The sequence below is a fragment of the Centroberyx gerrardi genome, chromosome 10 (assembly GCF_048128805.1).
Source record: "Centroberyx gerrardi isolate f3 chromosome 10, fCenGer3.hap1.cur.20231027, whole genome shotgun sequence".
NCBI lineage: Eukaryota > Metazoa > Chordata > Actinopteri > Beryciformes > Berycidae > Centroberyx > Centroberyx gerrardi.
This window is the reverse complement of record NC_136006.1, coordinates 25308729-25324407: the sequence shown is the minus strand read 5'-3', so window position 1 is coordinate 25324407 and position 15679 is coordinate 25308729. Positions and strand designations below refer to the sequence as shown.

At 41.9% G+C, this 15679-nt stretch overlaps 1 protein-coding gene across 1 annotated transcript in view; it reads left to right on the top strand.

The window, feature by feature from the left end:
* The first annotated feature begins 1119 nt into the window (after positions 1 to 1119).
* ranbp2 (RAN binding protein 2) overlaps positions 1120 to 15679 on the top strand; it is a 34108-nt gene continuing 19548 nt past the window's right edge. The window contains exons 1-19 of the mRNA XM_071895814.2: positions 1120 to 1313; positions 2511 to 2578; positions 2688 to 2799; positions 3305 to 3457; positions 5702 to 5932; positions 6097 to 6239; positions 7538 to 7733; positions 8407 to 8547; positions 8948 to 9107; positions 9968 to 10149; positions 10962 to 11164; positions 11754 to 11877; positions 12790 to 12951; positions 13549 to 13686; positions 14086 to 14217; positions 14629 to 14850; positions 14987 to 15070; positions 15249 to 15390; positions 15521 to 15615. Coding sequence (XP_071751915.2) covers positions 1242 to 1313; positions 2511 to 2578; positions 2688 to 2799; positions 3305 to 3457; positions 5702 to 5932; positions 6097 to 6239; positions 7538 to 7733; positions 8407 to 8547; positions 8948 to 9107; positions 9968 to 10149; positions 10962 to 11164; positions 11754 to 11877; positions 12790 to 12951; positions 13549 to 13686; positions 14086 to 14217; positions 14629 to 14850; positions 14987 to 15070; positions 15249 to 15390; positions 15521 to 15615 — 2760 coding nt within the window. The 5' untranslated portion in view covers positions 1120 to 1241. The remainder of the gene's footprint in view (positions 1314 to 2510; positions 2579 to 2687; positions 2800 to 3304; positions 3458 to 5701; positions 5933 to 6096; positions 6240 to 7537; positions 7734 to 8406; positions 8548 to 8947; positions 9108 to 9967; positions 10150 to 10961; positions 11165 to 11753; positions 11878 to 12789; positions 12952 to 13548; positions 13687 to 14085; positions 14218 to 14628; positions 14851 to 14986; positions 15071 to 15248; positions 15391 to 15520; positions 15616 to 15679) is intronic.

Genomic DNA, 15679 nt, shown 5'->3' with positions numbered 1-15679 from the left:
AATGTGCACACACACCTGTAAATGTGCACATTTATCATTTTCCAACATTTTCCCTTACACACCCTTACCCTACACTCTAACACCCGTTTACAACCCACCCACACACACACCCTGCCCTCCTTTACCTTCCTCAATAGAAGATAGTGGCACTGCAGTCAACATTGTATGCAGAGCATTTAAGACAGCTGGACAGAGACAGTGCTGTAGAGAAGATATAAAAGCTGTGTTGGAGCTATAGTTGTCTTTATGTTTTTAATGTATGCATTGTTTGTGTGGTTCTGCAAGGTAAATGCTGTTGTCAAACTCAGAAATGGAAGTGGCGCTGCTACACTACTCTACATTTACCTCATCCTGGAGTCACATCATGACCTTAATTGGAAAAAGTCAAAAATAAGTTAGTCAACAATACATTTTTATATGCTATATAAATATATATATATTTCCTATAATTCCTATATTCATCTACATTGTACCTTATTTTATCCTGTACTATTGAAATATGCCTTGGCAACACTCAATACTGTGTGGTTTCTGCCAATAACGCTTTTTCTGAATCTGAATCTAATGCTGCTCCAATGTTGCATTCCAAGTCCTCAATTACTTTTTAGTCCAGTCCTAGTTTCACTCTAACCACAAACATTGTTCCAGCTAAAAAGCTGGTCTGTCAGTGTTAGTATTACATGTTATTCATGGTACCAAGGACCTCTGCTATCCATTAAGAAGTGTCCTGTAACTGCCAGTATAGGTTGGTAATTCAACATCACAATCTTGTTTTAACATCCTGAGATTTGTCCCTCGTACGGCGCCATACTCGTAAAACAAGAAGTCTTTCCAGTACAACCGAAGATCGTCTATATTGCCGAAGATACGATCCTCAATAGTACGCAAACGTGAGAGCAGGCTCTGGTTTACTTGGGTTTTTTGGACCAGACATCTTCACACCGCCCCTTCTTCAAAATAAAAGTGCGTCAGTTGTGCGTCAAGACTGAATTCTCAATTGTCATTGGATAAGGAGTCTTGGTTGTCTCACACAAGCCACTCACAGTACGTTATTCAAGAACGCTTGGACCCACGTGACCAACACTGCCATTTGATGTTATGAGACTGCGCACTGTCACCATGGCAGAGCCACAGAGCAACTGACGAGCCGATACTAACGTCAGTTTGTAAATTTTAGTAAATTTCTTGTATTCTATGCAACTACCGTTTATAAATTTTAGAAACACTCGCATTTTGAAGCTATGCGGCGAAGTAAGGCCGAAGTGGATCGCTACATTTCCTCAGTGCAGAGTTCGTCTCCTTCACTCAAAGAGGTAAGTTGAGACGGCGGCTAACGTTAGCCTGCTGCCATCATGTCAGACCAGCATGTGTCAGCCGGTGTGAATGAGGGAACCTGAACACTATGACCAGATGACCCGTTAGATTTAGTTAAGCCGATATGTGTAACGTTGGCTTGAATCTTGCGCTCTGTGAAACCCCTGTTCATCATCCAGGCTGGCTATGCTAACATTAGCTAGCCGGCATGATGACACTTCGTCGTGTCCTCCCCCTATGCTGGGAAAATGCGCGGCAGCGACATGTTAAGGCAGCGCCAGCGTATTTTAGCCGTGCTAGCAGGCTAACACCCACACTGCTAGTTAGCTTAGCCAACTTCCAAAGCTAACGCTGGTTTTACACATTTGAATTTGAACGTTATCCCAGAGATGGAAGTGGAACGTTGTTCCACTCTGGGCTAAGTTATCCTAGCCTAGGTACGTCCGGTTCACTTGTATAGAGAGAACGTCACGCAGACTCCATTCAACAATCTGGTAGTTTAATGTTAACTTGTTTTTCAGCAAACGTTCACACCTGGTAGAATATGACTTTACACGTTTTCTGAATTGTTAGAATCTACTGGTAAGTTCGGCATCCATTGGTTCCAACAAGACGCTCTTTATTGCAAATAAATTCAAATTTTATAATTTGTTCACACTGCCGCCACCACGGTGGAACTATTTAGTTGGAAGAAGACTGTGGGAATAAGCGGTCTGTCGTTTCTAAAAGTTGAAATTCTGTAGACATAAGTGCCGCTTGGTGTATGGGAAGTATGCAGAATTGAAGAGTGGCTTCTAAGGGTTCATAAAAGGTCTTAATTCATGTTGTACCAGTTATGTATTAGACGATAAGTAAGGCAGCATTAACTTGGCCAAAGTTTGAAAGTTTTGGTGTGCTGTACTGTTCTCTTCATACAAGACTGTGCTGGTGGTGTGTTAATATTTTGGGCACATCAACACACCAGGACTGTGGGATCATTTGTATTGGTGCTAACATTATCCTTACCCAGTCAGTAAATCGTCTCATTAACTAATCGCATCCAACGTTTAGCAACATTATACTGTCAGATCCTCCTGATGAGCATCTGCCATTATCGAAATTAATGTTGGTCAGCCAGTCCAAAGCTTAAAATGTCTAAAAAGGTAGAAGCACTCTCTGGTTAATCACCCTGTACTGTCAATATTCTCTTTCCACAGAAGCCAATCAAAGGATTTTTATTTGCTAAACTGTACTTTGAAGCAAAGGAGTATGAACTTGCAAAAAGGTAAGTTCAGGAGCTTCCACATCGTCGACATAAAATTTTGCTTCTCAGAACATCTCCATTATATTAACAGTACTCATGCACAACATGCTTTGTATCCTGCTCTTTCTAGACATGTATCAGAATATCTCAAAGTCCAGGAGAGGGATCCCAAAGCACACAAATTCCTTGGCCAGCTCTATGAGAGAGAGGGGGAAATCAACAAGGCAGTAGGATGTTATAAGGTAGGAAGTGAATGTGGCTTCTGAAAGAGATGGAAACGAAAGCCTTTGTACCTGAAAGAGTGCATGGTATGGTGAGGTTGGGTTTTTCAAGACATCAAGGAGAAGATAGGGAAATCTGTGAGTCTTATTTAAAGTAAAGTCAAATGAAATGTGGGGATGTGCCCTGATGAAGGCCAAGAAGGCTGAATCACATCAGTGTTTTTGTTTACCCACACTTGATTTGACTTTTCTTTGACATTACACTCTGTCATGGACTTCTCCCATCTTACAAGGGAGTGCGTTGTAGCTGTGCCAAAAGCCCGTCTTCGCCATACTACCATTGTTTCAGCTACAGTGGCTTTCTTTTCTACCTTTTTCATTTTTTGGATTCCCTGTCAAAGAGCACCATTTCTGCATCCCTGCTTAGACACATTACGTCACACATACAGATCATACAAGGCTCTTGTCTTTTGATCACCTGTCTGGAGGTTGACAGCAGTGTCTCTCTGTGTGTGTGTGTGTGTAGCGGTCGGTGGACTTGAACCCAGCCCAGAGGGACCTGGTGCTGAAGGTGGCTGAGTTGCTGGTCAGTAAGGAGGAAAGTGACAGCAGGGCAGACTTCTGGGTGGAGAAGGCTGCCAAGCTGCTGCCTGGAAACCCAGCGGTCTTCAACCTTAAGGTCAGACTGACTCCTTTGGAATCTCCATTGTTAAGACCCCTGTTTTCTCATGCCTCTTTCTTGACTTTTGCCCCCAAAACCAAAATGGGATATAGTTTTGGATAATTCAACTTCAATCTGATATTTAGACGGGGTGATAACAAAACTAACAACTTATTTTTGTATATGTAACTAATATTATTACTTCAATTTAAATAGTAATTTGTAATAATGTTTCTGTAATACATTGCCACCCAACACTGTAGACTAGCCAGCGTGGTGCTTATCAGGGTTCAAGAGTGTTTACATACCGCATGTGTACACTTACCCCCACACCCCCCACCTCATAACAACACATGCTACTTTACCATGTGTTGAACCAACAGCTGCCTGGATCACAGCCCACCCTGTCCCTCCCACTATCTCTGTCTCCACAGTCCATTTGATTCTCCGGCTCTCATTGGCTTTATCTGTTGTACATAACTTCAGTTTTCTCCTCTGTTCATCTCTCACTAGCTGGGTTCCCAACCAAGAATTTTAATGCAAATTACAGTGTATTGAATTATATAAGCTAGATGGAAACATAAAATATTGATAATATGTTCTCAATATTGCAAAAGTTGTTATGCCTGCTTAAGGAGGAAGTGTTTTTTGTTGATTTAAGAAAGTATGTCGTTTGTTGAATAAATAATGACGTAAGTTTGTTCAATCTCATTGCAAAACAGTTAAAAAATGACTTTGGGTATTCTGCAAGCAGGGGTTTTCCTGGCTCAAAAAGAGGCTTAGGTGGTGCCTCAACATGGCCAATCAGGCTTTGTCATTGTGGCCAGTTGAACACCAAAATCCCTTCTATTCCAATTTTACGCTTTTATAGACACCCGTTTTCGGCATAGACTTGCATAACACTGTCCTAGTTGAGGCATTCTTCAGCTTTAGAAATCCAATTTTATTAATATTTCTATGGTTAATAGGACAACAGGCAACAGATGCGTAAGTTTGTCAGTATTAATTAATCACTCCATTTGTTCCTAACAGGGATCTTTATAAGTGGCTGCAATCTCATACTTTGATTCCATGAAAAATTATTGTTATTGCCTTCACAATTTCAAGCATTTACTATGTTATGACAAGATTAGTCCAATTTTTTATTATGATTAATAGGCCTACAACTTTTAAAATTGAATCAGATCTTATTATGCTATGATAAATCAGACTTGTAGAAAATCCTTTTTACAAATTTTTTTCTTTTTCTTTTGACCCATTTGGGAAACAATGAATGCATAATAGAAATTCTTCAGCGTCTAATTATTTACTCAGGTGTACTGGGACACATGTAGCCTATATGGAGCAGTGAAAAGTGACTCCTCAATGTCGTTGTGATAAACAGAAATACAGAAAGTAATGGAATCAATTATTTTCAGGAAACCTTGTGCCCGATGTGCGCAAGTAAGATCGTAACCTTGCTCATCCAAAGAGCTAAGCTGATGGCGTAGCTGCTGTTGTGTTTTGGTCAGTGTGTTTTCTCCTGACTGTGTAGTGGGAGCTTGTTACAGCAGACACAGGATGATGTCTGCCTGTAACCTTACAAATGTTATCTTGGCACTTCCAACATTACCTTGGCTTTTCACTGTCATTCACCACTCGTTTTTTCAAAGGTTGAAATAGGTTGTAAATCGTACACTTCTTGTTATCCATAACGCAATTTCTTCTACACACGCTTGACTTGGACTCACTCCACCAGCCACCTGTCGCTCCAACTGGCTTCCTCTCTTGTCAGTACTGATAGAATGGCATGTGCCCTCTGTCAGTGGATGACTTCACATCATAATTCACCCTTGCGCCCCTCTTAAATGGGCTTTTATTCAAATGCGACTTCTGATCCGATTTAAATTCAAAAATTTCCTTAGGCGGCCCGCTCAAGATTATACAATGCAGGACAAACCCTGTAAAATATTTGTCTATCGCAACCTTCCAGAAATGTCATATGTGCTGTCTTTCCCATATATAAGCTGCCCTGTCGTGCTTGTATAACCATTAGATGATACATTAGAATATTGCCATTTCATTTTCAATGACATTAGCTGACACTAAAGAACAGCTTACCCAATACTAAAAAATTCTTGAAAGACCCTTTCCATTTCTGTGGTAATTGTAATCCAGCTAAATCATATCTAAACACAATCCAGACAGGAGATGCATGTTGATGTCAGGTGGAAAGGCCATACTGACACTTCCTTGTCCATCTCTGCCCCCCCCCCCATCCAGGAGCGTTTGTTGAGTCGTCAGGGTCAGCAGGGTTGGAACCGGCTGTTTGATCTCCTCCAGGCCGAGCTGGTAGCGAGGCCGGCCGACGCCCATGTCAATGTGAAGCTGGTACAGCTATACTCTCAGGATGGCCGGCTGGATGAGGCTGTCAAACACTGTCTGGCCGCAGAGCGAAGGGGCATGCTGCGCCACAGCCTGGACTGGTACACCGTGGTGGTGCACACCCTGCAGGTCAGCATGGATTCTGTAGAAGGGCAGTAGTGTATACTTTGTAGGGATTCTCTATAAAGTTTTTGTTCTACGATCAACCTGACCAGTGTCCACCCCAGAGTCCAGTTTTGTGAACCAGTCCTGTATAAAGTTGTCTGTTGACCCCTGGCTGTCTTGTGTTTCAGGAGTACCTGGCCCAGCCCAGCGTCTCCAGCAATGAGAAGATGTGTCGACGTCTGCAGAGAGAGCTGCTATTGGCCCACTGCAGCCTGCTGAGAATCACTCTGTCTGGGAGTGGAGTGCAGCCCAGCCTTGATGCCCTTAGAAGGTAGGGTGGTAGGGTGGTAGGGTGGGTGAGTGTGGTGTTGGGGTTATGTGTAAGACTGTAACAAGGCCCCAAATTGAATCCCAAATTCCGGTTTATTTTTTTCTCATGTTTGGATTTGGATTTTCCCCCTGATTCAGTGTTTTATATTTTTATTTTTATACTTGATAATTCCCATAATCCCAATTTTGTTGTCTGTTGTAAATTGAAAGATTGAGCAAAAATCTAGGTGTGTTAACTGGGTTATCCTTACTCTGATTATGACCGTACTCTTATTAAGGCAATTGGATAAAGGTGTTTTACATGGCAATTTCAATATTCAGAGTATTGCCATCGGGTTAAGATCAAATTATTTGTGTGCATGTAAATGCACTCCTTGAGTAAATAAAAGTAGAAGTTGTGCACAGCGGTGCTGTTCTCCTGGGTGCCAACCAGTGCAGGAGGACTCTCAGTCAAATAATTAGTACTCTAGCACACACCAGAATTACTTAGATTGACACTTTTATTGATCGGCTACATAATAATTGTAGGTCATAAAAACCAGGGAGCAAGCGATGGGTTTCACATGCCGTTGCTTCGTCAGGTTCACTACAGTGACCGACATGCTCAATTTGAAAAAGCTAAAAGAAATCTAAGGTATTTACATGGCCCAATACATCAAAAGATGGAGCAGAAGTCTAGGTGTGTTAACTGAGTTATGCTTACTCTGATTATGGTAATGACATAGGCGTTTACATGACAATTTCGATAGTCAGAGTATTGCCTTAATTGGGTTAAGATCGAATTATAAGTGTTCATGTAAACAAACTTGATGTTTATTCACCATGTAGGACTGCAACGATTAGTAAGCTAACGGCTTCCCAACAAAAATTTTCTTTTAGATTTGTTTTGTGCACAGCACCCAAAACAAGTGACTTTATTCTTTTTGTCAGTTACAGGCTGCCATAGCTCAAGGGGATGAGAGGGGCGGGGGGGCTGTATGTGAGACTTGTGTTGGAGGAGATTAGTTCTATCGATGGTCGCCTATAGTGGTCGATACAGGTCATAGATTACTTGATGCCCCTTGAGTGCTGTCAAGCACTGTAAGCATGTTACTGAACTACAATGGCCATAATTCATTGCACCTATAATGCAGTGCATGGTTTTCTTAATGTTGTATGTTGTTCAATAATTTGAACAGAAGAATAAAGAACATTTTGCACAGAGCACCCCCTACCTGTCAAAGCAACCTGCCAACCTGTGGGAAACTGTATGTTTAACTTCACTTGTGTGTGTGTGTGTGTGTGTGTGTGTGTACATAGTTTTGACCAGGCTATGCAGGCGCTGAGCAGCGTGGCGGGCAGCCAGACAGACGATCTGTGTGAGGTGTTTGTGGAGCTGCGAGGTCACCTCTACCTGCATACCGCCGCCCTGCTGTTAAAGCTGGCCCAGGAACACCAACAGACCTGGAGGGCCATCATCGACCTGGCTGCACTCTGCTACCTGCTGGCATACCAGGTACTTGCACACCAACTGACACAAACATAACCAGTACCTGTTCAGTCCCACCATGACATGTAGACCTGATGAATTCATTTTATAAATTAGTGATCAGCTCTCTGGCTCCCTCGTTGGACAGCTGCCTTCATCTCTTCTATGGAGCATACAGTGACATCAAGAACCATAGCTTGGAACATATTACAGCCCTCCAGGATTTCACAGAGCAGAATTGATTTATAGAAAATGATTGTTATCACACAGTGCTGTAATTTTTGTACAGGGGTGAGGTAGTTTTTGCAGGTATCATCTATGTCTTCTATCATTAATGTGTCCTCAGTGCTTCTCGATTAAAAATGTAGGGATTCAGCTTTAACGTCACATAGCGAGAAATGTGCAATTCATTGTCTTCCCCTTTTTATACTTTTTGCTAGTATCATCTATGTAGAATAAGTTCTGTCATTGAAATCATCAAGGTTCCTGGCATTCTCAGTGCTTACTTATGAATTGATATTGTCAGACAGCAAATACAATTTCAGCCAATAAGCAGGAGTTTTGGATAAAATTGCTTTGTAACGATATCATTCTAGGAATTAAAAACGGAATCAGTAGTAGAGGCATTAAAAAAAATCCCATGATCATTCAATTTTACAGCTTGTTAAATTGTATATGTATTGTTTTGTCCTTCCACCAGGTCCCCAGACCAAAGGCTAAGGTGACCAAAGGAGACCAGTCGGCCCCCCAGCTGCTAGAGCTGTTGGCCAACGACCGGCAGAGCCAGGCCGGCCACATGCTGCTCAACCTCAGCACCGACACACACACCTTCATCAGAGAGGTCCGTCCATGCAGTCTGAATGGACTTACTGTTGTTCTCTAGGAGTTGATAGAGGTTTGCCGATTTGACCCTAGAATCAAAATTGCACAAAGTCTTAGGTAGTTTGTCAGTGGGTTGACCGATGGGCCCATTTTTGAAGTCCAACCACCAATAGCTTTTTTTTTTTTGCCTATATTCAAAGCTATTCATAACTTTTAGACCATGGGACACTAAAACTCTATTAAAGCCCAAGACTAACAATAAAACCTTTTCATGCATACTCACAATAAATATGTAATCAAAGAAACTGCATCATGTCCATCATATCAGATATTAGATTTTTTGTAAAAGGTCAATATTGGACCCATATGTCAACAAAGTGATTATACTGGTCTAACCTTCATTTTGTGGATGTGTGTAGGTGGTGGAGGCGTTTGGGAACCGTAGCGGTCAGGGCTCTCTGTTTGAACTCCTGTTTGGACCGCGGGCCTCCACTGGAGCCTCCTTCATTGCCAATGACGACATTCGCTCCATCAACACACTGGCTCCAGAGCTCTCCCACCTGGCCAAGTGGGACAATGGTATGAAACCAATGAGTCCTAAAGTTGGCTTGCAGAGTATGGCCATTAAGCTGCTGACTGCCATTTGTTAGGTCCATGTGTTAAATGGGCATTCACATCCTGGTCTTATGCCTTCCAGGGCTGCACCATTAATGGAATTTATATTGAAAATATGATATCAACATGGACAATATTGATCAAGTGCAAAAAAACGGTAAAATCGTTATCCAGCCTCATCTTCAGCTCCATACAATACCCTGTAAAAATAGCACCTCAACATTTTTAAAAGTGCCTTATAAATGGTAATTATACTAATATTGCATTTATTAGAGGTATAGCTGTTCTAAATACCAGATACGTTTTTTTTGTTGTTGTTTGTGTTATGTGACGGCTGTATTTTTCAGCAGTTGAGTTAAAAATAGCCTAAATGGTCTTAGTTGATACTGGTAGATTAATTCTAATGATTGATTTCTAGTAGACCACTGCAAGTCTGTTTAGCAACTAGACAATGAGAGATGTTAACTCATATTTATGATACTGCAATTGAAGTTGCAGTGTTTTTCCCTCATATCCCAACCAAAGTGTGATCCTTCATTGTTGTCTTGTGCGATGGCTCTTTTTGTCTGCTTTCTATGTGAAGTCCAAACACGAGTGGTAGCCTACTAGCCACCCCCTTTTAAAAAAAAAAAAGAAAAGAAAAAAAGCGCACGATTTGTGATAAGCTGCAACCAGCTTGCCGCTTTGAGAAGGCGTGGCAGTCACGTCACATTTTTTCATTTCAATCAGTGGCCTCAGTGGCGGGGATGACAGACTGATTTTACACTAGCTACCTGTCGCAGCTAAAAACAAAAACATTAACGGCTTTTGTGCATCCTCTGCAGGCTCCATCCTGCTGCATGGAGGCGACCTGCAGCATCTGAGCTGGCTGGGGCTGCAGTGGGCCCTGCTGGCCCAGAAGCCGGCCCTGCGGGACTGGCTGAAGCAGCTCTTCCCCAGGCTCACCCTGGAAACATCCAAGCTGGACACCAACGCACCTGAGTCCATCTGCCTGCTGGACATGGAGGTAGGTGGGACCGTCTGGGCTGGTGGGTAGATAAGAGAAGATGGAAGTTTAAAGGAAAAATGCACCCACCGAAATCAGTCCTAATAGATTATTGGCAGAGGTGCGCTAATGGTATCTGTGGTGTCAGGACTGGCACGAATCCAGTTCTCAAATACTAAATTGTGCTTGGATTGACAAATGAAGCTGTCCTAATATGCGTACTCTAATGACAATGCACTTTGATGCAACATAAAAAATTTCCAGCAGGTTGAAAAATGACTGCTAAAGTGAAAATGCTGAAATGGTGCTATTTGTGAAGTTCATAGGCAAACACATATTGTTTAGAAGAGGAGCCTAGGCTATGCAGGATGAATGCCCTTCTGCTTTATTAGGCCTAACCTACCACACTGTTCTTTCTGTTACTCTATTCTGAACAAGATGGTTTTATCTGTTAAACAATTTTGAATGAGCTGTTAGAACAAGAGAAGCTATAGCTTCCAGCCTGTCTTATGTAGCCTATTTTCTATTTTTCATATTATTCATTTATTTGATTGAGAGTTGTTTTACAATGGTCAGTGCATAATTTGCTAAAACGAATAAACGCAATTCTCGCACATATACTTATTCTTGAAATGATTTTATACTAGGCCAATACTAGGTGTGTGAATGACTAAATTAAGTAGTGCTTGGATTGGTACTCGTATCAGTCCATCTACTTAATAAACAACACACTCACTACTCAGTACTTGCTTCTAAATATTGGTATTGTTGCACCTCTGATTTTCAGCCCATATGTAAACATATCTGTTTCTTGTCTTGTTCACTCCCTCCAGGTGTTTGTATGTGGTGTGGTGTTCTGCAGCCACAGTCAGCTCCAGGAGACAGCGAGGATCAGCAGTGGAGTCCAGCAGCAGCAACAACAGCAGCAGCTCTATGAGCCTCGCTGCCTCCCCCTTCCCCTCCTGCGCCTCCTGTCCACCGACAGACAGAGGGAGTGGTGGGACGCCATCTACAGCCTCATCCACAAACGAGCTGCGTGAGTCCGGGGACAACCGTTGGGATCCAGATAGAAGATGATGGCGCCTTAGTAGTCAAAAACGCCTTCAGGAATCCCATAGCAAAACTAGCGTTAGGCCAATATATGGGTTTGCTGATATTGGCCTTTAATTAAAAATCAGATGTGATGCAGTTTGATTACATATTTATTATCTCTGCCAAGGAGATTATGTTTTCGCCCTAGTTTGTCTGTCTTTCAGCAGGATATCTCAAAAACTAATGACGCTGCAGACTTTATTCCAAATCCTAAGGATATGTTTGCAGGGTCAATAAATTAATTTAAGTGATAGGAATGATGATAGGTGTAACAGTAAGTTGGAGAATTGTTGGAGGTCTGTGCCTTCTCTTTCTTTTATAAATTACTGAGTCACTAGACTTAACTATTTAACTTTACTACTCAACCTTAGTCTTCTTTTCATTGTCTGTCTGTTGTCCTGTTCTGTGGTATGAGCAGGCCGATACGGAGTCCTCCACAGTCAGTTTTGTGTTGGCAGCATTCGGCATGTGTTTTTAAGGTGCATGATTAAATATTAAATGTTACTCTGTATTTGGTGTATGTCTGTTTGCAGGCCTGGCATGTCTGCCAAACTGCGGATGATTGTGCAGCATGGACTGAATACTCTGAGAGCTGGAGAGAAACATGGTCTCCAGCCAGCACTGCCCATCCACTGGGCTCAATATCTCAGCCAGACGGTACACACACACACACACACACACACACACACACACAGACAGTGTTTTCCACAAGCTCAGTGAGCCAACCAAAGAGAAAAAGTAGCCAGCTGAGTCCAAGGAAAAAGGTTCTTTACAATGAACAAGCTTTATTTTGATGTCTTTAAATGCATTGTGACACCAAAATTGTACGGTTTTCGTTCCAGTTTAACTAGGAATTGTGGTGAGGAGCATTGAGCATTGGTATATAGTAAGAGACTCTGTCAGATTGAATGAGATGTAGCAAGATCAGAAGCTCCATTCTCCAACACTGGCACAGCACTAAACCAAAGTGAAGCCAAGTGTGGCGATAGATAGATCCATCTGATGCGTGACCAGCAATATGACAGTCAAACTCAAGAGAATATCCCGCATTAAAAACAAAAATTACCGTTACTAAGGTAGCCGGCTGGAAAAGAGTAAGTAATCCCCTATCTGGCCGGTGGTCGTGTGCACACACATGCATGCAGGCCTAGATTATTAAGTGTACAGATAGGCAGCACTTACTCAGCACCTTAGCCAGACACTGTGTAGACACACATGCCTTTACACCTGCCCCTTTCTGTCACTCACTTCACAACTGCTAAATATGATAGGGTCAAGGTCTGATATAATTGCCCGCCCCTACACACTGACAGTTTTAGTGTACGACAATTATAACTCCAATTTTCTGTGATATCAATATTAGTGTCAGCTCCAAAACAGCCATATGTCAAAGTTGTTCATCTGTTTTTTGATAGCTGTCATATTCAAATCATTAACGATTTGAACTGAAGTGATTATTGCTGTCTTTCAAAAGAGTATATACAGGGTGTATGTCATCCCTGCCCTAAACTAATGTGGCACACCTATTCTCCTTGACATTCAGCTGTGTTTGTATGTTGAATAATTCAGGGGGTTGGAGTGAACTCATACTATGACCAGAAGGAGTACATCGGCCGCAGCGTCCACTACTGGAAAGTTGCCCTTCCGCTTTTGGACAAGATCAAAAACAGGCGCAGTATCCCCGAGCCCCTTGACCCCCTCTTCATGCACTTCCCCTCCAAAGATATCCAGGTCAATACTGTTGTCAGAATTTCTTTGTTATCAGTGAAAGTTAAGACTTCAGTGGTATTCAATGTTCTTCTGTTAGTGTGCAGCCTTAGATCCTCAGGCAGTCCTAAGACTGTAGGTGACCAAGCTTTTGGTTCTGGAATGACCTGCCTGAGGAGGGTAGACTAGGGGAATCACTATCATCTTTGAAATCACCTCTTAAAACCTATTTTTTATAGATTTGCTGTCATGTCATATTTACTTTACCTTTACTACCGTTTAGACTCTCTATTGTTATCCTTTTATCTTGTGGTGTTGTCTTTTTAATTCATTTTACAACTATGATGTTTTACTTTATTTGATTGTTAAATAACTTCTAAAACGTGCTTCGCACTAGTATGTATATTGTGTGCTTCTGTAGCTCAAAGGGTAGAGCATGGCATCTGCATGCCACTGCCAGGGTTAGGGGTTTGATTCCCACAGGGGCCACCCATGCAAAACATGTGTGTTTTGGATGAAAGCATTCTCCAAATTGCAGATGTACGTTGCACCGTGTAGGCTTATGATGTACTTAAATGTGTGTGTGTGTGTGTGTGTGTGTGTGTGTGTGTCCATTTTCAGATCTCAGCAGTGAAGGGCTATGAAGAGGAAGCCATGATAGTGTTTGCTGATCTCCTTGACATCGAAGGCAAGACGGAGGAGGCCATTGCTACTCTCGAAACTATCAATAACATGTCATCCATTTGGCATCTGGCCCGGGTAGGTCAGGGGCTGGGATGGGATTCACAACACGTTCCTCTTTGAACATCTGACTTCGACAATGGCTGTCTATTTTTATCATCTTCATAGAAATGCACCAGTGCCATTTTTTTCTGTACCAACACAAGTACCAGTCTAAGTACTACTTAATAAACTGTCATTCATGCCACCTAGTATTGGCCCATTATAAAATAATTAAAGGAACAAGTGTCTTTGTTTACTATTTTAATCAATTTATGCACTGACCATTTTAACAATCCTTAATCAAATAAAAGAAAAAAATAATACTAAATGATAACAAAGAAAATAGGTAATAATAGATTATGCTATTGGTAGATGTTCCAATGCATGTAATTATTGTTGGTGGTGGTGGTTTGCTATAATGGATTTTCATGGCAGATCTACCAGCGGCTGTCTGAGGAGGCAGGCAACGGGGTTGAGGAGACCCAGGACAGGTGCATCATGTTCCTCAGGAAGTTCAGGACCTACCTGTCCAAGATCTACAATGCCAATGCAGACGATATAGAGAAGGTGAGTCCTGTTTCTCATAGCTCTAAGCCAGCTGACTTCCAAAACATCCAAAGCAAAACAAGTTGCTTATTTCACTCTTTTTAATGACAGTGACACGTGACAACCAACATGAGGTATCATGGGGGGAGATGACAGTTTACTACTCTAGAACCCTTAATAAATCTGTTTTGCACATTTGCATCCCTTACTATTCAATCAATCAATCAGACTTTATTTGTATAGCACTTTTCATACAAACAAATGTAACACAAAGTGCTTCACAGACAAACTTGATAAGACACAATAAAACTAAGGAAACTTCACAGATGAGACAACAGGACCCTCTGGGCTCAGAGAAAACATGTTCTTATTTGTTTGTAAATGTTAATGACTTCATAACTGTCAAACCATTGACTGTATTTTCTGCCGTAGCTGCCTGTGTCCATGGAGGAGGTTATGGACCTCCTGAATGAGGTGAACCAGCAGCTGGGGGAGAGCGGCGAGGCCATGGATGAGGAGGAGGAGGAGGGCCGAGGAGGACCAGCCCAGTCCAGCCCTGCTCGTCTCACTGAAACTGCCGCCACCATATCCCACATCAAGTTCTCCACTCCCTCCCCTAACAAAAGCATTGTCTCTCCTTCCAAAAGACACTTGGTAGGTTGGTTATTCAGAAGGCCAATTGACATGGTTTTATGGCTGCAGAAGTGTATTTGATTATATTTATCACAAAAATTGTTATTTCCATCATAAGTGATTGACTTTTTCCCATTTTTTTTCTCCTGTCATCCAGATTTCTCCCAAGACACCACCCCATTGGGTGGAGGACCAAAAAACCCTCCTCCAGATGCTCTGCCAGCAAGTAGAGGCCCTCAAGGTCAGGCTTAGAGTTCAAACTACTCCAAATAAAATCTTGTTTATTCTTTACGTTTGCACATTTTGGGTATACTGAACTGTATAGTTAAATCACTGTTATGTGTATTTTTAGAATCTGATAAAATGCTCTATATGGTCGTAGTAACTGGAGTTAGTTCTCACTAAGCTTTGTTTTTTAGAATGAGGTCCATGATCTGAGACACAACTCCACTGGGAACACAGGCTCTCCTCACCACAGGATGTATGGGGAGAGCTATGGGGCGGAGGGCCTACAGGAGCCCTTCACCCCAGTCCAGTCCTTCCATGGGGCCCCCCTAACAGGTCAGCATACCACATAGAACCCTATGACTGTTAGTTCTACCAAAAAATATGTAGTGCCAGATTTTGTTAAAAGATCTTATGAATGGAAATATAATTTATAAATTAACAGTTTTTATATTTTTACTTTCAGTTTCCACCACAGGTCCATCTGTATACTACAACCAATCTCCTGCTTATAACTCTCAATATCTCCTTCGCACAGCAGCAAATGTAACCCCTACCAAGGTAATTATTACTTCTAAGAGATTTTTAAAGGATATTTTTGTCAACAGGCCTTAATGTTAATGAG